At 36.2% G+C, this 24,612-nt stretch overlaps 1 protein-coding gene across 1 annotated transcript in view; it reads left to right on the forward strand.

The window, feature by feature from the left end:
* Positions 1 to 24,612, forward strand: part of ngfra (nerve growth factor receptor a (TNFR superfamily, member 16)) — a 38,276-nt gene that overhangs the window by 5,093 nt on the left and 8,571 nt on the right. Inside the window, exons 3-5 of the mRNA XM_046866816.1 lie at positions 8,754 to 9,122; positions 17,452 to 17,665; positions 18,397 to 18,605. Coding sequence (XP_046722772.1) covers positions 8,754 to 9,122; positions 17,452 to 17,665; positions 18,397 to 18,605 — 792 coding nt within the window. The remainder of the gene's footprint in view (positions 1 to 8,753; positions 9,123 to 17,451; positions 17,666 to 18,396; positions 18,606 to 24,612) is intronic.

Below are 24,612 nucleotides of genomic sequence, written 5' to 3' on the forward strand. Positions count from 1 at the left end.
TTTCATTAGGAGCATTTTTCTGGGCAGTGCACCGTGTACTGCCGGATCTCCTACCTGATCCCTGATGCCATTAGATCCGTTTTTGCATTGTTTAGCTGATACCATGCTTGGGAAGATAATACGTACTTGAGTTGGGATGCTTTCTATAGAAACTGCTGACACATTTATTGTGAAGACAATGTCAGGTAGTTTGGGCACGCTCTTCTATATTTACTTACTGTATTAAAAAAAGAAAAAAATATATCTTTTGTCCTGCCCTGTTATAAATTCCTGATGTAACATGAAGAGAAGAGCCAGCGACTAAATAGGGATCTCTGTACACCTGAAACAATTGGATCGATGAATAAGATAAAAACAGCACAAAGGCTTTGAATAGCAGTCCCAAGACAGTTCACTTGAGGGTTTTTTTTTTGCAGCACAATGGCTGTGGAGTGATACATTGCAATATGCCCATCTCAAGTGGCAGACCTTTCAGCTTTTGGAGTGGAGACATTTCTCATCGCACCTAATCTATAAAGTAATACATGTTATTTTAAACATTAATAGTATATGTAAAGTCAGATAACTTAAAGGGGTTGGTGGAAATTCTTACCAAATGTAAACTAGCAAGAATAATCAATCCTCATTGTAAACTACTGCTGCGTATGCTTTATCTATCAACGCCATTCATTTGGTTTATTATTATATTGCATATCATATATGCTAGCTAGCATCAGAAATGAGGACTGAGTTTTTTGTTAGTCAGCCTTTCTAACCATCCTATTAGTGTAACCTACCAAATGAGAGGTTTATTTATAAATAAAGATTTATAAATATTTTAATGAGATTCATGCCTACATGAAAAGGAAACTCCTTTCTCTAAGCTGTAATATGGAAGATACGTGACAATTTCATTCACACCTATTAGTATTTTGTCAATAACAACTTTTGCTGTTTGTTAGACCAACTAGTTACTTTGGTATAACAGTGTTAAAATGTTGTCATAGTGAATTATAATCCCATACAACACTTTTAGAAGTTGTTCACCCAGTGAGTACTTACTGTACTTACTGATCAAAAAGTACTTACTGATCAAAAATTCTCATGTACATCCAACACTGGGCAAACATGTTTTAATTTAGGTTATAACAGATGTAAGTAGTCTAATTTTGGTCAGAACAGGATCTTATAAATATACAGTACACGCTGGCTTGTATTGTTTGCCATCTTATATAGATCATATTTAAAAACTAACTTTGGCCATAATATAGCCTGAATCTTATATATTTTATAAATTGTTATTTCTTCACATATCCCAGTGATGTAGGAATCTGGGGTCAGAGCAGGGGTTAGCCACGTTACAGCACCCCTGGAGCACAGAGTGTTAAGGTCCTTGCTCAAATGTCCCAGGAGTGGCAGCTTGGCGATACCAGGGTTTGAACCTGCCACCTTCTGATCAGTAACCCAGAGCCTTAACCTCTGAGCTTCAACCTCTTTTTTTTTAATACACATGTTTACATTTACTTATGTTTCTCCTAGGCTATCATTTATTAGGGTTAATATAAAGCCATCAAAACATGCTAAGAAATGCGCAATAGATGGTGTATGTTCAACTGAATCATGAAATTCTTGACATTACACTCTCCATTGCATTTAAGTGTGTTGAAGTCATTGCCATTTTATTCCATCGTGTTTGCTTGTAATGAGATGTCACACAGTGTCGATTCTGAACACTGTCAGAACATTCCAGCTGGCCAACTGGTAATTATAAGCTATGACCCAAACGTGAATATTTAAGTCGGAAGCATGTAATTATCGTAATTCTGCCGCAATGTGATTGTGCTATACTTTTCATAGAACTCAGAGGCAATAATGTTGTTATGGTTACAATGTTTGTGTCATTTTTTTTCCTCACACAATTCACAAAGCATTAATAGGGCTTCCTTTAGGACAGACTGCCTCCACTTGCTTTATTTCTAAATAATATTAAAGCTTGCAGGTTCCAAGAAATGGTAAGACCTGCTGTTCTACCATGGTGCTCATATAAAACATGCTTCCAACATATTTCATGTTGGTTAATGTTATTATGTATGATTATGATTTAATTCCACATAAACAACCAGATAAGAATGGGTTCCCTCTTGAGTCTGGTTCCTCTCAAGGTTCCTTCCTCATGGTTTCTCAATGAGTTTTTGATTTGCTATTGTCACCTTTGTCTTGCTAATCTGAGATCTGGATAGTTAATAAAGCATATTCAAGTGAATAGTAATGCTTTGGATTGCTTCAGCTATAGTGTTCCATGCCAAAGATTAAACAACTTTCTGTAATGAACATCATTCTTACAAAATCTGATATTTTTCTAAAGTCTAAAGGTGATGAAGCGTGCTGTCTAACACATTACTTTAAATAGGTGTCCAGTGAGTTAAAATCTAGTGACTGTGAAAGCCATAACACCAGGATAGAAATGTAAAACCAGTTAGATCTCTAATAGATAAATCTTAATTATATACTTCTATTTAAGAGAAAAAATACAGGCTTTCTTACAAGCATAGACACATACACATATGCCCTGTCCTCACACAAGAGACTGATAAATGTATTTGTCTGTTCACTCATTCTCTCTCTCTCTCTCTCTCTCTCTCTCTCTCTCTCTCTCTCTCCTCTTCTCTGTGTTCCCTAAGCAGACACTTAATGTTCCCTAAGCAGATATTATTAATGGCACATTTCACTCATCTAAAGACTGAACAAAACCTCCTCCCAGTTGTGCTTGAATCCGTGTTTACAGTCACACTCTGTACTCAGATAATGAAGTGGAAAAAAAGGTGTTCAGTAGCACAGCTCTTTCACATCACCAAAGTCTTAGAGTCTGGACCTCTGATTGTGAATCGTGACAATTTAGCAAAAGCACCAGAATTTAATGAGTCTGATATGTGTTTTATCTATGTTTGAGAATAAGAAAGCGAGAGTTTTTTAGGCCAATTTATTCTTTCAGTTCTAGTTAATGCTTAAATCTGTAGTGTGTTCACTGGGCTTGATGTGGGAATACGCTCTGGAAAAGATGTTAGACCTATACAGAGTGTAAGAAAGCAATTTTTATTAAAGCATTTGTTATACCTAACAATTTTTTTCTAATTTTATTACTACTTTCAAAAACCCAGTTTTCACCCAAAAATGTAAAATTAATTTTAACATCAGTATTATAATGGGTAGTATCAAATTATTCTTGGACAGTTAGGATTTTATAGCTACCAAAATGTTTTGCTGATGATTTGTTGAAATATAGTAACTTTCTCTTACCACCTATTCCTGTTTTATTTTATTTATTTTGTTTGTTTGTTATGTGAAATGCATGTGAAAACATTCTTGTAGCTGCAATCAAATATGCCCAAGTGCAGGTAATTGCAAAGAATTGCAATTGCAAATGAAAGCACTTAAAATGTTTTTGCTTAAAATTACTTTGGTCGTCAAGGTCCTTCTGGTTTGTGTTGCGCTGGGTCATAGGCCATAAGTCAGCCCATTAACTCTACTCATGAGAGCAATCTATTGCAATCAAAATAATAAAGGTAATTAACACACCATTTTACAATGTACACTCATTTTCAAGACATGTAAAAAATGTGTGTATCTGCCACTAATGCCAGTGATCTGAAACAAACCAGGAACTTTAAATGTATACTTACATTCTAAGCTAAAGGGAAGTGAAAAATATAAACATCAGATTTTGAGCCAAGAGTTTCTTTTTTTCTAACAACAAGATACTAGTAAATTGCTTTGAGCCATGAAACTTTGAACACAGGTGTGAGCACAAGTAGAGTTTTGGCACTATAAAAGCACATTATGTGTCATATGTAGGTCAGAATGATAAAGTGAATGCTAGTTTGTAGAGCTGAGAGTGCTGATCTGTCAGAACCCCAAAGTTGTAAGATGTTGTAGCGACCCATTCATAATTAATGAACGAGAAAGGGATAAATGAAGAGAGAGAGAGAGAGATGGGTTGGGTGTGTTGTTAGCTGACTGTACAGTTTTGTAGCACACTAGAACCTAGTTTTCCTTGATTGTATGCCAATGACACTGACCATATTAGTCTCAACTTTAAATTATAAATTGGTCAGCACTAAACTCTGCACAAATTTAAGGGCAACTTTTTCTGCTAGCATGGTTCAAGGGAAGCTGACAGTGTATTTGCATCACAAGCAGGACTTTTGGTATTGTCGCTATGTGTGGCACTCGATGAAAGTGTGTATTTGTTGTGTGTACCATACCCCCCCCCCCCTCCTTTTAGTTGCTTGTTGCCTTCTCATTCATGGTAAGTACAGATGTTTGGATGTAATGGCTACCATCAGTGCGGTGCTCTCGTTATTTAGTGTAAATAGGCCCTTCCGGATTTCTAATGTCGATGTGACGCATTTAAAACCTCGGGGTAAAAATAGAGTTTGGTTAACAAACTGCTTGGATGTGTTTGAGCTTTTTTGCATGTGTGAAATTGGTTTATAATAGCCTCCATTCACCAGCAATGGGATTATTTAGACCTCCTGTATTTGTAAAATGAATACTGAAGAAGGCCTGTTGCAAACAACAGTCAGGCATTTGTCCTAGCAAATCAAACAATACCAATAAAGGGGTTCAAAAGTTTACATAGTGCAATCAGATTAACTCAAGTTTATTTCTCTGCAAATGTATACAAACTGAGATGTTTAAATCTATGATTTATAGTGTCATTAACGTTTAAAAAGGTTAACGGTTAAAAAAAGCATTCTGCATGCATGCACAAGCCCCATCGATGTTAACATAATGTCTACAATGTATTATTCTGGTTTTCTGATATAATTCAATATGGCTATGCAGTCAACAACCATACAAAAGGCAACCTATCAAGTAGTTCTTGCAGTTTATTACTTAGCCAAGGAAAATGAACTAAGCAAAGGTACAGAGTGAATGAAGATATTAATATCATAATAATACAATAATGGGTTTTCTTGGGGGGGGGAATGAAATTTTTTTCATTCATTCATTCAGCTCAAGGAAGTATTTTATTATTTTAGACTCATGGTTGGACTATACCAGAATGGCATGGACTATACCAGAAACACTAGGTATTAGGCAGGAATGACTTGAATGGTATGCCCAGTCCATTCAAGGGAACCTAGGGGTAAATTAGTGCAGCCACCTCATGGCATGTCTTTGAGGGGTAGGAGGTAACCTGAAAGCGACAGAGAAAACCCATATATTGACATTGGTAAAAGATGTAAAACTCCACATAGACAGCAACCCCAGATTTCACAACCCCGGATTTCCACTGTACCAGCTCTCCTGTAAATTACTGTAAAAAATACTGTAAATTGATTACAGAAAAATATCAAGCAAGCGAAAAAATAATCCATCATTAAGAAACCAGTTAAGATTACTATTGATGTAGAACCTATTGTAATCATACTGGTCTTGATAGAATGTGTAGTGTGTCTGACTGTGAAAAATAGGAAAAGGAAACAAGTAAATACATGCATAAATCAACTGGATGTCATTTTTCTTCTTTAATGCCATTAGCTAAGGAATTACAGTCTTCAAACTAGAAAAAGAAATATTGTAAGTAGTGAATTGACATGTTCACACCCAATGTAGAGTTAATGTATTTATTCTGGCTAACGTGTCTGTTTATCCTGGCAGCTGGCTCTCTTTATTATATTGTTTAATCCTGTGGAAGTCAGCAACTTGCCACCTTTGTTAGTTGAAGTCTGTTTTCAATTGTCTGAGGGTGCCAGTTTCGGTACAGGAAACAAAAACTTCAATTAATTCCATGTCATACTGTTCCGTAGTAACAAAATTGAGAAGAGTTTTATGTTAAAGGCAGAAAAATATGCAGAAAAAGTTGTATCTATTGGGTGTGTTTTGGGTGGAGGAGTCCGGTGGTTGTGTGACTTTGCTCTAGGCTTTTTCACATCAGCGGTATTCACCTGCTAATTGCCAAACTGACTGCACTCTTGCAACGAAAACCACTCTGTTTCACTCTGATCATGAATCAAAAACCCTTTCTCCTTTGAAAGCTAAAAGACAAATAAAGGAGGGGAAGTTCTAAGTGTGTTTACTTATTTACCCATCTTGATGCTGTAGTACACCTGCACCGCACATTGTAGCATTTTTTCCTTGCTGACAAACCTGATTCAACCAGGGTGTGGGTGTGTTAGAGCAGGGAAAACATTTGCACTGAATAACGACATGACTTGGAAACACACATGGGTTTTGGTGAGATGCTGAATTCCACAGTAGGTGTAGGTCCTAGTGACCCTATAAAACCCTACAACCCCCCAAACATCGATTGAATTCTATTATACCCTTATAGCACTTAAACCAAAGTCGTTCCGAAACAACTTTACAGAAATGAGTTTCAGAAAATGTAGTTTTCTAATGCGTGCACCGGAGATGAGAGATGACGGAAAAACTTCCTGAGGAAAAAAAATTGAGAGGGAACACATGCGAAAGGGAAACCATGCTCTTTTGGATAAAACGGAATAATGGGATTCCACTTTAATGGAAAGGTTTACTATAAAGTCAAACAATACTGAATTTTTATCCATATAAGATTATACCTAAAACTGAAACAAACAGTATATTAATGCTATATTAAACTTATTAATGGTATATTAAAATTATAACTAACATTTCACTAACAATATACTGTAAAAATATAAAGAACACCTTACAAAAAAATTGTCATGAGTAGAATAGTTCAATGACACTAGCACATAATACTTTATATTTACATATATACATACATATTTGTAAAATATTTTTATTGATATGCATTTACTTTAGTTATCTTTATTCACTATTACTTATACATTCTACCAATTAATTCACTACATGTGAATCACATATATAGTACCCTATACCTTTAATATTTCATTAAAAAACATTTTTAGAGAGACCATGCTTTTTGGAATGCAAAGCATCAAAAAAGCCTAAAAAAGAAAAGAAAAGGAAGAGATTTTCAAAAGTATCCAAAATATACAACATGGATAATGGACAATGGTAAACAGTGGATCTGGGAACCCCGAATTAGAACCCTGAATGTCTGCTAAAAGCAAGCGGAAACCATTATTTCCCCAAACTTCTTGAACAAAACCATTACAAATGCCGCCTGAACTTTTTATCACTGACACTGCTAGTGAATACCTCATGAATAATTGATTGACTTTCTAATTATAGCTGAAAATAATACTGCAAGAATGTGCAATATTAACGCTGTATTTTTGGAAGACCATGAAAAATAAACGGACACTCCACACAATTACTAGCCTGATTTTTAGCAGTCATTCTTTGTTCAACACCATATTTATTTGTAGTGTCCATCTGCAACTAACAGTCTTTGCTTTGGCAAAAGTAAACACTACTTTCTAAATAAAATATATTATGATTTTTGAAAAATAATTCTACTTTTTCCAATACTTTAGCTGAACCCTCTAGCTAGTTTGGTAGTATTTGTTACTTAATGCTAGCTAAGCAAGCAAGGTTTTTCATGTTTTTATCCCTAGCTAGCTAAAAAGTTAGTTATCATGATCTGGCAAATCAAAGACAATAGCTAGCCACATAGCTACATTTTGCTAGCTGTATGTAATATTTGACTACAGGATATTTAATTGCCCAATGTATTTCCATCACCTTCACTGATTCATTTAAATTATTTTCTTTTAAATTATTCTCTGACATTTCTTTACCCTCAAGAGATACCAGAATGTTTGCAGTTGTTTTCGTTTAGACTTTATTAGATTGGACATTTGAAAAGCATCAATATATTTATAATTCTTGAATCTGATTAGTCAGATGTTGTTAAACCATTTCCATACCAGCATACATTACAGTTCGTTTTATGTACTTCACAGAGACTTGTATGGAAGACACTTCACAGTAATCTAATAAAAGTCTAACAAAAAATTGTGTTATTATGCAATAAATAAACTGTGTAATCCTTGCCATGTAAAAGTTAGTGCAGAAGTTTTAAGTGCAACGTAATAGCAACTGCAGTGTGAATAAACTTGTTGATTATCTGAGTATATTAGTGTATTTATGACAACACTGTGGTTAATGCATACTTCACTCAGCACTTTTAGATAATGTAGTACAACTGTACTTTCTTGTGTCTCATGTCTATACACAAATATCGATCCTTTAATGAGATAAACAAAAGCAGTGCCCGCACAAACACACCGAAAATCAGATCAATGTTCGTGACCTCTCCAGCAACGTTATTATCCACATTACTCTGTTTCCATCTTTTCCTGCCTTTTTACCCCAGTCTCACCTCCCCCCATACTCTCAGTTTATTTTTGTGTCTTTCCTCTCTAGTTTCACTGTGTTCTCTCCTTCCCATCATCATTCATCTCGCTTTCCTTCCTTTCCTTCCTTCCGTCCTACCTTCCTTCCTGACCTTTTGTCAGGATGTTTTCAAATTCTTTCTTTCTTTCTTTCTTTCTTTCTTTCTTTCTTTCTTTCTTTCTTTCTTTCTTTCTTTCTTTCTTTCTTTCTTTCTTTCTTTCTCTCAGTAATTGGTTTATCCTGGTAAGTGAATAATATAGCATATCTCAATCGATATATAGTTTATACAAACAAATTCATATACTTATACAGAAATATGAAGATTTTAAATTCTTTGGAGGTGGAGAACTGCAGGAAGCCAATTTACATGCAACAGAACAAGACAAACTCTGCAGCCCAATATTTTAAATAATTGCTATTGTATCAATACATAAATGTAAAACTGTGTCTCTGTCTCTGTGCAGGTGAGACCTATTCGGACACATACAGTCTCACGGACAAGTGTCAGACCTGTACGGAGTGCACTGGGCTCATGCGCATGGAGACGCCATGCACCGACTCAAACAATGCCGTGTGCGTGTGCGATTATGGCTACTACATGAGCACAGAAACTGGTGGCTGTGAGCCGTGCACAGTGTGTCCACGTGGTCATGGGGTCTACATTCGCTGCGAGCCTGAACATGACACGATATGTGAGCCGTGTGAGGAGGACACGTACTCGGACCAAGAGAGCTCACTGGATCCATGCATGCCCTGCACCATCTGCAACGATGGCTCAGAAGAATTGGAAACACTGAGGGAGTGCTCGTCCACTGCCGATGCCATGTGTTATGGTGAGACGTATACTGTATATTTTACATTATAAGGATGCTTTCACACGGGGGAATGTAGTTTGTTTAAATCGAACCCTGGTGTGTTTGCTCACTTTGTTTGGGCTACAGCAGTTTCACTCTAGAACAAGCCCTTGCAAAGCAAAGTACTTTATTTACAGTTTCGAGAGCATTTTGGAAATGCAAATATAGAAATATTAAATTCAGTTCAATTTCATTTGGGTAAAATGATTGACAGTTTCACAAGGCGGCTTTACAGATGTATAAAAATTCAAATTCACAAAATGTTTCAATCCTGAGGCTGAATCTGATACCAGTGAACATTGCATGTGACTATATCTGTTCTGGAGGTTCCCAGCTTCAATTCTGGAGACCACACACAGCAAGAAATGAAGAATGGATTGATAATTAAATGATAAGTCAGATGTTAGAGAAGAGAAATAAAAAGAGAGATATACCAGGGTGGGTTCGCTCATCATAGCACTGACAACGTTTGGTTGCAAATTTTAAATGATCTGACTACAATATATTAAGCAATATGATTTATTTGGTGTCACCTTGTCTCCGAAACGTCCTACATGCGCTGTCCCTCTAATAAACTCATTTCTATTTAATCACATATTTGATATGGCACATGTTTTACGCTGGATGCCCTTCCTAGCACAACCCTTCCCATTTATCCAGGCTTGGGACCGGCACTAAGAGTGCACTGGCTTGTGCCTCCCTAATGGCTGGGGGTAAATGTAAGATTAAATAGTCTTATCATATCAACAATTTCTTTATATCTTTTTAAACCATTTATCAGTAGTCTTAGATTGTCCAGGTCTATGCGATTGAGCTGTTATCTATAGAAACAATAATATTTAGAAACAGTGCCTCAAAGTTTAGCTTTGAATTGATATCTAGGTATATAAATCAACACAATGCTAACAACTACTTCTATTAGGCGGTAAATATTACAAACACAGCTGAATAAAATAACAAGACAAATACTCTACTTGGACATGATAAACAAGCATGAGAGAACACTCTGTTTTCTAGGTTAGTGCCAGAACCAGCATGTTTGGTGATGCAAAATCAAATAGCATAATTAATTCTAAATGTAATTAAGCTAATGCATTCTTCGGACACTCCAATTAGGTTTTCTTCCTCTATATTGCCTCCTTCCTCCTTTCAGACACATGCACACACTAGCCATAAATTCTCCTGACAGTGTTTACTTTAGTGTATGGGACCAAGGGTTAAATAGAATCACTTCCTCACGAGTCTGTTCCGGCATGACATGTGAAGGGTCAGAGTTCGGATATGCAGTTAACGCAAATGCAGTCAGTGAAGTAAGAAGGTTTGAGAAGGTCAAGTTCAAGTGCTCTTATTACTTTTTTCATCAAATAATGCAAATTAAAACTTCTAAACATGAACAGGAATGTTGTTTCCTGATAAGCTATGCCCACGCTTCACTACTAAAAGTAACAATGGTCTAGGACACACATACACACTCCCTCCTCACATACTGTACACATACTGACATGCCTGAGGTAATCAGACATCAGGACATACTTCATGAAGAGCAATGCAGTGATCTGATAACACACAGCTTATTACAAACCCTGTCCAACCAGAGAAAATGCTTCCACTAGGTGGTCTTGTAATTAGTTCGCAGTGTCTTCAAGAAAACTTGTACATTTTGATAGCTTTATACAGCTTTTATGGTTAAATTGAGATAAAAAAAAACACATGAAGGTTCACAATAAGATATTTAAGATATATAAGATAATTAAGACTTATAATATAATTATATATGGGTTATTTATATTTCACTGGAAACCAAATGTAGAATTGACAGTTTCGAGACATTTGGCTAAAACTGTTAAATTAGTAATTATGTCACTGGAATGTAATAACAAGGATAGTATGAAAACGTGTGTGTGTGTGTGTGTGTGTGTGTGTGTGTGTGTGTGTGTGTGTGTGTGTATGTGTGTGTTTTGGCATGATTATCCTTGCTAACTACCAGTTTTATGTTTTGAGCTCAGGGATCCAGTTTGCGTCAGCTGCTGCTTCAGCTGTCAGTGCAGCTGACTGTGCTTTGAGCTCTACGATTAGTAAAGCAGAGCTGCTGTTTTTGCACTGAGGCTTTATTCATGTGCAGGTGCAAGTGTAGCAATTTGTTTTGTGGTGCGGGCATACGATTTAATTTGGTTGAGCAAAAGCCAAATTTTTACTAGCTGCTATTTTCAGCAGTAAAACAGACCTGAGATGATGATGATGATGATGATGATGATTATGATGATGATGATGATGATGTGTGCGGGTTTGTGAGTGACATCCATAATCTGCTGATGTAATGTTTTTTTTTTGGATGGGTACACTTTGGTCTAAAAATAGACTGATAGTCCATCTCACTGGGGATCACTGTTTCAGCACAGGTGCTGTTGTCTTTTTTTGGGATAAGTGTAGAGGAAAATAAAAGCTGTTATCTTGGGTCTTTATGGAAACAGACAGAAAGCAGCTGATTTATATTTACAGTCTACAAGGATGGACAAAGAGCTGCAACTTTTGCATTCAGGCTCTGTAAAAAGTTAAAAGAACTGCCCTTTTTTTTGTTTTAAACTCCTTAACAATGAACAAAGAGCTGTCACTTTTGCTTTGACTTGATAAAAGGGAAAATGAGCTGCTTTTCTGTTTTTGAGGAAGTTGGAATAAGTTGTTTTAAATGTATGTCTCTGTGGAGAGAGACATAAAGCTAAAATTATAGAATTTAACAAAGACCAGTCAATGGTTTGGGTTTTATGATAAGACACAGAGCGGACTTTTTTTTTAGCTTTTTGCTTTATGTAAAGAGAGACACAGAGCTGCTTTTTGTTTTTGGGTTTATAGAATGAGAACTTGTTTTGCTTTTGTGATTTTGAGCTATAAAACTGTTTTTGTATTGGGTCAGTAGATTGAACATAGAGCAACATATATAAATAACACAGGGTTGCATATAAATGGACACATGGTTGCTTTTTGCTTCAGGTTTTTTTTTAAAAGAGAAAATAAGCTGATTTTTTTATTTGCTCTCTGTGATAAATGTACGTAGATCTGCCATGTTTGTTTTTTCACGTACACACAGACAGATAAATTCCATTTTAAGCCAGCTTTTGCTTGATGTTTTGGGAAATAGAGCTTGGACTGGGATGCAATTAGCTGCTCATTTGTACTTGGTCTCTATGGAAAGGATATTGAGACTAGAAGTTTTCTCACTGGGAAATGGCCAAGAATTGTAGAAAAACTTGCTGATTTTACCCATCCTCTTCTAAATTTAACTTCCACACATATTCTCATGTAAAAGAGTGCTTACATAGTGGTCTTTGGCACTGCAGTGAGACGCTTCAGCATTTTTGACAGGAGAGGCAGCATTTGGTTTCAATAGTACGCTTGGCTGTGAGCTTCAGTGTTGGATGAAGAGACTTCCTGGATGTAGTACTACTATTCTGGTACATTCCAGCAAGGGCTTGAATTGGATTTGCATTTGCTTTGCTAGCTGTGCCACGTGGCTAGTATGTATGTATGTATGTGTGTGTGTGTGTGTGTGTGTGTGTGAGCATTTGGCCACCTGCTTGTAATGGAGATGTTAAGGGTTATCTGTGTACAGATGGAGGGCATAAATCAGGGAGGCTCTATATGTACAAGTTAATGTATTAAGATTCTTGAAGGAAAACACACACACACACACACACACACACACACACACACACACACACACACACACAGTACTTTCTCTGGCAGCTGTTAATTTGCGATTGGTTGCCTTTGATCACATCAGTCCATATGTCTCTATCTTGAAAGAGAAGATGCAAGTATTGCAAGTAGAGGACATCAAGAAATAGAGAAAGATGAGAAGAGAAGAATTTTTTACACTAATGTTATCATCAAATTCTTTTTTCCAAAGTCCATCCTAATAAACAGGCAGCTTAGCTTATCATTGAGTCCTGTAGAATTTCAATGAATTAATAATGAGTTTTATCATTTGTACTTCCCTAGTGGGTCACACTTACTAATTCATAATGAATCAGAGTAACAATTTGAACAATATGATGCCATGAGCCAGGAGAGATCATAAGACCAGCATGAATCAGCTCAAACCACGATTTTGTATGCTTTCTGTAGCTTGCTTTGACTAATATATAATGCATGTGCACTTTTTTTAGTCCAGTACAATGAAATGAATGTGGTAAATCCCTAGTGGTTTTGAACAGAAGACCCCACTGAATGATACGTACAGTGAAATGTCATAAGTGACATTTACAGTGGCTTTCATTTCTACTTCTCTTTGTCCTCTTATTTTTCCTTTTCAAATGACTCTCTTCTGGACTCTCTCTCTCTCTCTCTCTCTCTCTCTCTCTCTCTCTCTCATGCTGGCTGTGATGCTCATCTGCATGACATCCATCTGAGTGACAATGGATACACACATACACATGTGATAGACCTCAAAATGAAAGTTCATTCCCCTTACCACAAAGGTGGTCTTATTTTCAGTGGCGATGATTCACACGCCTAAAAGTCTATGTGTGTGTGTGTGTGTGTGTGTATGTGTGTACATTAGCTTTCTGCCTTTAGTCCCACTGGCAGCCTCTCATCTATCTCCTCCTACATTCTCTTATTAAATTTAAAAGTTGCATTCCACTTTCCTGAACACAGCTATTGACTACTGACACACCCAATGCTCTTTTTCCCCTGTTTATCTGAACCCAACAGCTGACCACCCACACGCACGCACGCACGCGCGCATGCACATACACACACACACACACACACACACACACACACACACACACACACACACACACACACACACACACACATAATCCCATGTTGAAATAAAATTAAAATATTTATTTTGAATTCATTACATTTTTATATATCATATGCTTTTATTTGAACACACTATTCTAAGTTTTTAGAGAGGATGATTTTTAATGAGCGAGGAAACCAGGATAGAGAGATTTCAAAGAAGATATAGAGAAATGGAGAGAGATGTGCTGAGTTGTTCATGCTGCAGGGTCGATACAGCTGCTGGAGTTCCTCTGTTAGCATCAGGTTTCAATCTGTGACCTCTATCAGCGGCCATTATTGGTGCACACACACACACGCATGCATACACATGCATCGTATGTACAAACTTTTAGTAGAGCTTTCATACTCATACAAAAGATGTTTCATTTGAGCTCATGCCATTCTATGTGTTTGTGTGTGTGTGTGACATGTGCATCGGTCCCCAGAGTGCAATGGGGTGTTGTGAGTTATTTTAAGAATAACGTTGTGCCTTTCAGCTACGCTCCTGACTGTGTTCCTTTTGCCTTTTATATTTCTATATTTGTCCACTCCATTTTTCAGACCCTCCAAATTTTGTTCGCTGAAGTACACTCACTTCCTGTCCATCCCTCTTTTCATTAAGTGCTTCTTTCTTTTTGTCTTTTTTTGGCCTCACTTCACTTTCTCTTTCAAACAGTGGAACTAAAGCACGAATCACTGAGACTTTGTGAGAGAGTCTACGTGTGTGTGTGTGTGTGTGTGTGTGTGTGTGTGTGTGTGTGTGTGTGTGTGTGTTAAATGCCTGCTGCAGTGTAATTACTGCAGCTAATCAGAACACTTAACAGCAGTGCCTCTGTTCATTTACTCCTTCACCCTCTCCCCCTCCTTCTCTCTGCTTGCTCTATCCCCCTCATTACACTCTTATCGCATTCACACACACACACACACACACACACACACACACACACACACACACACACACACATGCATTTGGGTGAGAGGGACAGTGAGTCTGTCTGTGTGTGTGTGTGTGTGAGAGAGAAAGACGTGTAGACATACAGGCCATCCTTTCTGGCATATAAAGAGAGCATTATAAGGGTTGTGGCCCTCAGACCCGTCCTGGTAAGAAGAGCTGTAAGGATGTGAATATAAAGGCTGCTCATTAAAGGGGACGCACAGTTAACAAGTGCTTAGAGAGTTGGCAAAGAAAATGTCAAGCTGAGTATGAAAGAGGAACAATGGAAAAAAAAAATTGCCTTTAACACAAATTATTCTGTCCCGGCCTTCGTAAAACCAAAAAAGCGGTTTTATTTTGCGTATACCAAACTTTAAATTACACATGAAAATCTAATAATAAACTAGTTAGGAAAACTATTGTGAAATTATTTTTTAATGGCTTTTATTTTTTTCACAACTGGCCTTAGAAAAACACTTCACCTAGGGACATATGAATATGTAAATCAAAATAGACCAAACATGGTACCTCGATAGTAAACTCAAAGTATCCTAGATGACATGTTCCACATGCCCAAAAAACCCATACACGGTTCCTACTCAAACAGTTGAAACAAAGTTGGAAGCACACAAATAGTTCTGAAATCCGGCCACTGTGATCATTTCCTATTCAACACTCCTATTTCTTAATAAATTGATTAGGCCCTGTTTTCTAATAGCTGACACCATTTTACACCGAATGAATCATTTAATAACGAATTAATGAACACACTATAACACATCATGGAGCAACTCATGGTGTCCAGTATACTCACATGTTCAAACAATGTTGCCTTTGTTCTACAAGCATCTTATCTGACAGCCTACGTGAAACTGCCCCTTCCTGACCCTTTTTTTTTTTTTCTGGAGTTCCATAAAATTTTCTAATCCTGAATCACAGAAAACACACAAAATCTTAAAAGGATTGACAAATGCAGCATATCGTATGCATATGTACATTATCTGAACTTGAAAATGGTAGTCATAAATACATTTAACAGACTTCTTAACAAAAATGTTGAATATACAGTACATATGAATATACTACTTATTTACAATCATATGAAAAAGTGTAGATTGTAAAAAAGCCGCTAGGTTGGAGTTTTTTGTATTACGTAATGTTTATAAATTGTGCTCCATAATTTATTTATGGAACTTTTCACACTTGTTCAAGTTCACATTTTACTTGTGTGGTTGTGTCCATGAAAAGTTTTTGCAAGTAATCTATCGTTAAAGTTTTGAAGTAACAGCGAGCTCACATTTGTAAGAGACGAAATCTAACAGAGTATATTACAATATCCTTTATCTATAACCTTAGCTAATGAAAACTGTGTCACAGCAAAAACTCAAAGTTTGAAATCAGTTTTTGTTGTATGTAAGAAGTGGGATTTTTTCACAAAAGAAAATTAACAGAATTTAGCTTTTGTGTGTTAGATATTTTACCCAAAGGCCATGCTGTACACACTTGATCCACCATAAAAAACCCTCTTTAATATATAGTATATTTTTGGGGCTTTTTTTTTTTTTTTTTTTTTACAAAATGGGTTATAATGGGTAATGCTACATAAAAGCAGCTCAGTCGAAGAACTCTTTTAAAGCTTCTTTTCTATAATGTGGTACCTTCCTGAACATGTATACTCCTCAGAAATGTAAAACAAACGCAATTATAGTGCAGTATAATGTAATACAGAACAGTAATTGGGCTGAGTTCAAATTGCTGCTGATATTTAAAAAAAATTACGAAAGAAATCCGACAGTATACAGTTTATTTGTAAATGAAATGAAGCAAACTATTTAATGAGTTAAGTAAAGGGGAAAAGAAAGAGACAGGATCAGAGAAGGAAAAGGGGCAAGAATAAAGGAAAAAAGAGAGACTGATGGCAGGTAACAGGAAGAAGCAGTGTGAGAAAAAGCGATAAGAAGAGACAGACAGTGTGCTGCTGACAAAACCGTGGCTCTTGGTGGCATTTGGTCGATACACTTTGACTTAAGATGGCTGGCATGTTGAGCAGTTTTCTTGAGATAAGAGGATGTGTGTGTGTGTGTGTGTGTGTGTGTGTGTGTGTGTGTGTGTGTGTGTGTGTGTGTGTGTGCAAATGTGTATAAGGCAGCAAAGACCTAAAATAGATTTCAGCTACTGCCTATGGAAGACTTTTCCTCATCTTTAACTAAATGTACTGTACACCATGCAACTTTCTAAACAACAGTACTGTGTCAAATCATCTCTGCTTGTAGGTGATTACACCATGTTTTAGACTAGTGCATGTGTAGGTACATGTGTAAGATAATATAAGATAAAAAAAAATGAACAGGATGCATGATGGCTGCCCTTTTATTAATTATGCATCGAATCAATAACACTTGGAGGTCAGAAAACGGCAGTGACAAGAAACACTTTCTCCTGGACCTATAACATAAAAAAAAAAAAAAAAATCATGACTGCTGTACAATTCATTTCCAAGCTTAAATCTCGAACCTGCAGCTAGACATGAATCGGAGTCTGTATTTAAATCTGACTCTGTATTTCTTTGCTCTTCTTCTTTTACAGATCCTCTGGCTCCAACCATGGCGTCTCCCAGTTCTCCTCCTGAGTTGCCTTCGGATGAACTGAGAACCCCTGGCCCAGATGAGGACAGCACCACAACCAAGCCAAGCACACCTCGCTTTATCGGCAGTGGACTCAATGAGAACCTCATCCCCATCTACTGCTCCACCCTGGCAGCCGTGCTCATCGGCTTGCTCGCATACATCGTCTTCAAGAGGTGAGGGAAGGATGAGGAAATAAAGGAAACACAAAATTAGAATAAGGGAGATCTAGACTGCTCATTCTTCTACAAATACTTTTATGATTTTATTTTCACAGACTGCAACTTTACAGATTGAAACTACTGCACTAGAAATGATAATAAAAATATATACATAATGTTGCTATATCTGCTTCAATGGAATTAGAGCTAATGATGGCTTTGGTAGTGCCATTATATAGATGTTTTCCTGTGACAAAGATCAAGAATGTTTTTTATTATATTACATCTTATTTAATTCTTCAGTTTTATCATATGTAGGTGTTTTTTTTATATTAAAGGTACACACTTCCCACACAACAAAACAAACAACCAAACAAACAAATAGCATAATAAGTAAATGTCGAAAAAAAAATTCCTAAATATAAACTTCAGGTGCATACAGGAATATTTACATATGTATTAGGATAAAAATATATAATTCCCATATCCCAAATAATTCAAGTCAAAATACAGGTAAAATTACATTCAAACACTGCATGGTTGAAAAATATATACATTTTTCAATAAAAAGTGCCAAAAAAATGAAAATTATCCAAAATATACACTAGACAGGAAACTACTGTAAATAAGAAGTTCAAATGAAATTGTATAAAATTTTTTTTATTAAATCTACTTTTTTTTCATTTTGCTTTTTCTATTTCTTTCTCCCTCCCTTAATTGTGTGATTGTGTGTGTCGATGTCTCAGATGGAACAGCTGCAAGCAGAACAAACAAGCGGCCAACAACCGAGCAGCTACAGCCAACCAGACATCTCCGTCGCCGGAAGGAGAGAAGCTCCACAGTGACAGTGGCATCTCTGTGGACAGCCAGAGCCTTCAGGAGCAGCAGCAGCTGCAGACACAGGCTGAGGCTCACACACAGACCCAAACTCAGCTCCACGTGCCTGAACAGATCGGTAAGGAGCTGCCTTTTCACTGCAATGTTCGAACAGATGTTTTCCTCTAAACTTCAATTCAGGTTTCATCATTTCATCTGTTTTCAAGAGTATCAATTTAGGGTTTGACTATAAACCAGGATAATGTGGAATGAAAACAACAAAACATGGCAAAGATTAAGAAGATCATCTATGGTATAGCATCATTTATAAAAGTCCAGTATTGTCTGTAAGAAAACAATTCAATGCACAATGCAGTGTTACATGTCATTTCTTATCATTCTCCATACAATATAAAATCAAACTATTATATGCTGAAACAATGACATACAGATATATGGTTATCAATCCATGAATTTTTCATACAGTTAAATCCTTAAATTATTATTAGCATAGCACAGGATGATATAACAGTTGTGGTTTTTGTGGATCATTGCAAGGGCATTTTGCAGGCTTTGTTGTATGATTAGACCTGTCTTGAGCTTAAACAATAGAGTGAAGTGTAGTATAGAGAAATTAGAGAGAAAATTGGTTGTTGGAGACAAGAACTTGGAAAGAATTGTAAAATCTTTTAGATAAGTGGCTGCCTAAACATTTGATTATGCCTTGCATGGTTAACTTGCTTGCATTAGCACTACAAAGAACAAACAGTTACTGACATTCATTATTGGACCAACATGACTCAAGTGCAATCAGCCTGCAGCAAGACATTGCTATTAATAACATTTAAGACAAATCCAATCTGACTTCAACTTTAAATTATACTTTATATAGCCAAAAGTTATATAGCCAACAGGCCATAACATTCATATATGCTTTTTGAACACCCTATTCCAGCTTTTGCTCCTTTTGCTGTTATAAAATCCTTTTTTTCTTTTAGGAGGGCTTTCCACTACATTTCAAGGTGTGGTTGTGAGGATTTTTGTTTATTTAGTCTCCAGAGTGTTAGTGAGGTCAAGTACTGATGTGAAGTGAATAGGCCTGGGGTTCAGTCAGTGTTCCAGTTTATCCCAAAAGGTTGAGGTCTTGGCTTTGTACTTAAGTTTGCCCACTACAACTTTGGCTAATCACTTTGTACACTGAAATTTGATTTGGCATGACTGCTTATTTCCAGTAAAGGCAACAGCAAACAGAAATATTGTCACACTAAGAAAAGTTAGACTAGTTAGCTTGACATCTGTAATTAGCATGTTCTCACTTAAAAGTTTAAGTATTACCAACACCGGACTCTAAATAGGTGCTACTAATAAAGATTTGCCATATAAGCTGTCACAAGGGTCCAAAAAAAGTTTTCAATGCTCTCTGGTTAACTCTCTTTCCCTTGTCAATTACAGCAATATATCATGCAACATGTAAAAAAAAGAGTCAGGGAAATAAGCATGTAACCCAGTTAAACACAAAACTGGTGCAGAATTAAAGAGATTCAACTTTAAAATCTTTGTAAACAGCAGTATTTTCAAACAAGCCCTACCCTGTTCTCTCTGTCCTTCACCCTGCTCTCTCTGTCCTTCATCACTCAATCATTTCTCTTCCTCCTCATTACATAGCAATGAGGTATGTAGTCAATCCACTGGGGGTCAAGGAGATCACAGAGGTTGGGACACACTTACACACCTATATGACTCGAGTCACCTGACTTCTCATTACTGGTAACGGAAGAATCCATTCTGAACTTCATACGTAATAATATTTAACGAGTAAATGTGACAGTGACATGAGGTGGCCTTGAATTGTAACCACACAGTACAAACACACACATACACACACACACACACACACACACACACACACAGACACACACACACACACACACACACTCTCTCTCTCTCTCTCTCTCTCTCTCTCTCTCTCTGTCCGCAAAAGAGAGAAAGTCACAAAACAGAGTGAGCATGTTGATACTATCTCTCAGACTACAGAGGAACATTTCAAGCATCACCCTTTCAGACTGTGCGCTAATGTGTAAACTGTGTCCCTACAGCCGCAAGTGAGTGTAATTACATGGTACGGAAACATCACACACACGCTGCTAGCAGTGGAAAAATTGAGAAAGACAATAGACATCTAGAACTTCATACTATGTATAGTCTGTATATATTATATACACACTATTATTATAGTATCTTATATAATATATATACACTTATATACAATATATAATATATACACTATTTTTATAGTTCATGATGTAAGCTGAAGATATATATTGTCTTCAAATATAAATGATTTCTAATAGAGATGAAGATAAGCTAAAATGAAATGTATAAAAAAAATAAAAAATTAAACATTAAGATAATGTACAATTAACACGATTATGAAACTAAATAGAAACCAGTTTAAGTCTGAATCATTGAGTGGATGTGTGTTATTCCACTCACACCACACCATTTTAACAAGTACAAACTAATTTGAACAGCACAACACACATTGTAACCATTTCTAGTTTAGATTTAATGTTATGAGACAAGTCTTTCCATAAATGTCACAGATATACCTCGGACCAGAGAGCTTCATCATAGCAACAATTACACGAAGAAGCTGTTACTGCAGTAGCAATCATGTATTAAAACCCCATCAATGTAAATCATTTAAGTTACAGCTGGAACTCATGTCAGAGGTAATGCAGAATATATACTTAATGTAAAGGAATACTTCAGGATTTTGCAAACGTAGTCTCCCCCACTATATTAATATATATATATATATATATATATATATATATATATATATATATATATATATATATATATATATATATCCTCACACACTGGAGGACACAGTGCGCCCTTACTTCACAATAGCCTACTCTGGCTCTGTCTGTGATGGTTGTGTGCAAAAGACAAAAGATGCATGGTGCTGACAGCAGTGATAAAGCTCTGATAAAGTGGGACAGAGCTGGTGTCTGTATTATCACGTTCAAACTTTCCACAGTCTAATATTTAGAATAACAAGAAGAATCTGATGTAAATATCTTCTTTCATTCTGTCAACTGATATGGAAGGGAAGAAAATAGAAAGATGGAAAGTTTTTTTGGGATCAACATTTCACATTCACATTCCCTAGAGGGCACAGCAGCAATGCATGATGGGAGAGTGCTGGAGGATTCCGATCCATCAGGCAAGAAAGTAGAAGCGCAAACACCCCATATAAGTGAGAGAGGGAAAGAGAGAGACAGAGGGGAAAAAACGCAAGAGATTGAGAGGCAGGAAGATACCCATAGACAGACTGAATTTAACCGAAACCTTTGTACATACTGACATAAAAGCAACATCAATGACATAGAAAAGTAGAAGTAACATTTATTACATAGATAATGGGGAGAAAATGTTTTAATGAACCAAAACAGTGCATAAAACAATGTAATAAAACATCTCAGAAAAATCATGGTAGGGTGTAATGACCCTTAAAGTTAAATTGAATTGAAGACGTCATATCCTGAGTTTTGACCTGTCTAAGCAGGATGAAAAAGACATGTTTTAAAAAAAACAAACAGTAAAAAACAGTGAAGGAAAGGTTCCTGGGTGTGATCACTACTTAATAATTGCTGATTGGCTCATCTAACTTTGTTTGTACTCTTTTGACTCTATCTTTGGGAAGTCACAGGTTTGCTGCATCCATGGCACAGCTGTCCATTCAGTCCAAGAAAGCAAAACAATTTACATGGAATGAAATACTCTCATTCTCTCACTCTTGTCAATCAAAGTAAAACTAAGCAAGCATGAGCTTATGTTAGCTTGTTTATGCAGAAGAGGGCAGATAACAGTGTTTGGCTGTCCTGTTATGCAATATGACAAACAGTTAGAAAGAGATATGTTTCTTGGAGCAGACACGTGCTGGCCTTCACCTTTTTCATTTGGTAGCTGTTGGAGAAAGCTGTTGATTGGGAGCTGGCAAAAAAACTAATATTATTGTTCCTGAGTAAATACAAAATGATAAGCAGTCATGTAATGATAAACTGCTTGGATTCATTAATAAAGCCATTTGAGAGCTCGCAAATGAGGAAATATTTTAGTACTGGAAATTAACACATGGGAAAGCTTCACTAGTTCACTACAGAAAGTACAGCTATTTCTCAAATTAGTCTCAGAATCCCAATTCAATATACAATCTACTGTTGAGATTAGATCTGTAGTAAAACTGGGTTATAATTGAATGATTGGTATGTCATTTTCAGTGTCCTGGTTGCTTGAGACTGTTTTCGGAGTAGAAAAATAACATGCCGGTGAAAAGAGAATGAAACAGCTGTGCTCAATATTCAGACAATAAAAAAAACTTGTTTTTGTTCGTTAAGCCTGATCACAGATGCCCACAGCACCGCCTCTACTCCAATCAAATATTTAACTAGTATAGAGTAGCACTGTGGCATGTAAATTAAACACTGCAGCAATAAAACTGGCAAAGCGAATTTTATTAAAACAGCTTTGAATTTGATATGAGAAGCGTGTATTTTTTTTTTTTTGCCTTTAAAAAGTAATTATTTTTTAGCTTTCACTGTGAATTCCTTAGTTCTCAGGTCTAAACATGTTCTGAAATAATAATTACTTATGATGTGTAAGTCACTAACTATACCCATGTTGCCCTGACATTTCCTCGGCTGCCTCAGCTTGCATTTCACCCAGCGGTTTGTTTGCCTTATTGGCTAATTACCAGGTGTATGGTGATGGATTGCACTGCTCACTCCAACCTGTTCGCTCTCCTAGGGGGGACTTAAAATATACCTCAACACCAGTGTTTGATGGCTGCTAATTAGAATTAACAAAAAAAAAAAAAAGCTTGTGCTGCTATATCGGAAGCCATTAAAACTCCTAGTTTATCTATGTGCTTTCTGTGCTGGTGTATTATGTATAGGCAACTCATTAAAGGAAGTGAAAAAAAGTCAATAAAAAAGTCACATTAGCATTTCCTTCTCTAACCCTTGACTAAGGTCTTGATCGTTTTATATCTCCTTTATTTTAGAAGTTCTCCGACGTGTCAGAGGGAATCTAGATGAGTTTGTTTAACAGAAACTAGCGGGTTTGGGAAGCTGAAATGCTAAAGCATAGCTGTATCTATTTAAAAGAAATTAAGTGTTTGCTCCAAATCCAATTCCCTGATCATTTGTCTTACTATTATAGCATACAGTACACTAATGGTCAGGCAAGCTTTTAACAATATTCTATACAGAACTGTTGCATGTTTTTATTTTAATTTAGTTCATCAAACATTAGCAATCTGAAGAATTTAGTCCCTCGTTTTACCAGTCAATTTTCTCTTTAATAAACTGTGCAGTGGTTCTTACATTTTTGAACAAACAGGGTTGCTCCTTATGCATGCGCACATGGAATGCCTGGACTATCAGTCAGTCAGTGCAAAGGCCATTTGACAATCCAGCAACTAACGTCTAGCTAACCACTGATAATCGTGATTGATAAGATCTACTGTCAGGTACAGATACAGCTTTGGATGAAGCCCAACTACCAACAGGTTTGAACAAGCAAAGGAAACTTGACTGATTAACAAGTCAAAACCAGAAAATACTTTCCACCATCCTAAATGGGAGCAATGCTTAGCAAAAAAAACAGGTTTGAGGTGTTATGTAGAAAGCTAGTAATAAAGAACAGGTGTGTGTAATTAGAAGTCTGATGTCTTTGGAGCGAGGTAATGTAAGTGATCAAGTTTTATGGTTTGTTATTTTTGCAAAGGATTCTGAATAGATGAGTTTGTGGATGCAAGAGGTGCCGAAATGACAATGTGAAAAAATAATCTGGAGTGACAATATAAGTATTGCTTATAAATAGATACAACTTTATTGTCTTTACATAGTACAGGTACAGGTAAATATGTAGCATATGTACAGCATGTAATATATATATATATATATATATATATATATATATATATATATATATATATATATATGTATATGTATATGTATATATATATATATATATATATATATATACATATATATATATATATATATATATATATATATATATATATATATATATATATATATATATATATATATATACATATATATACATATATA

Source organism: Silurus meridionalis, chromosome 14, assembly GCF_014805685.1.
Source record: "Silurus meridionalis isolate SWU-2019-XX chromosome 14, ASM1480568v1, whole genome shotgun sequence".
NCBI classification, from domain to species: domain Eukaryota; kingdom Metazoa; phylum Chordata; class Actinopteri; order Siluriformes; family Siluridae; genus Silurus; species Silurus meridionalis.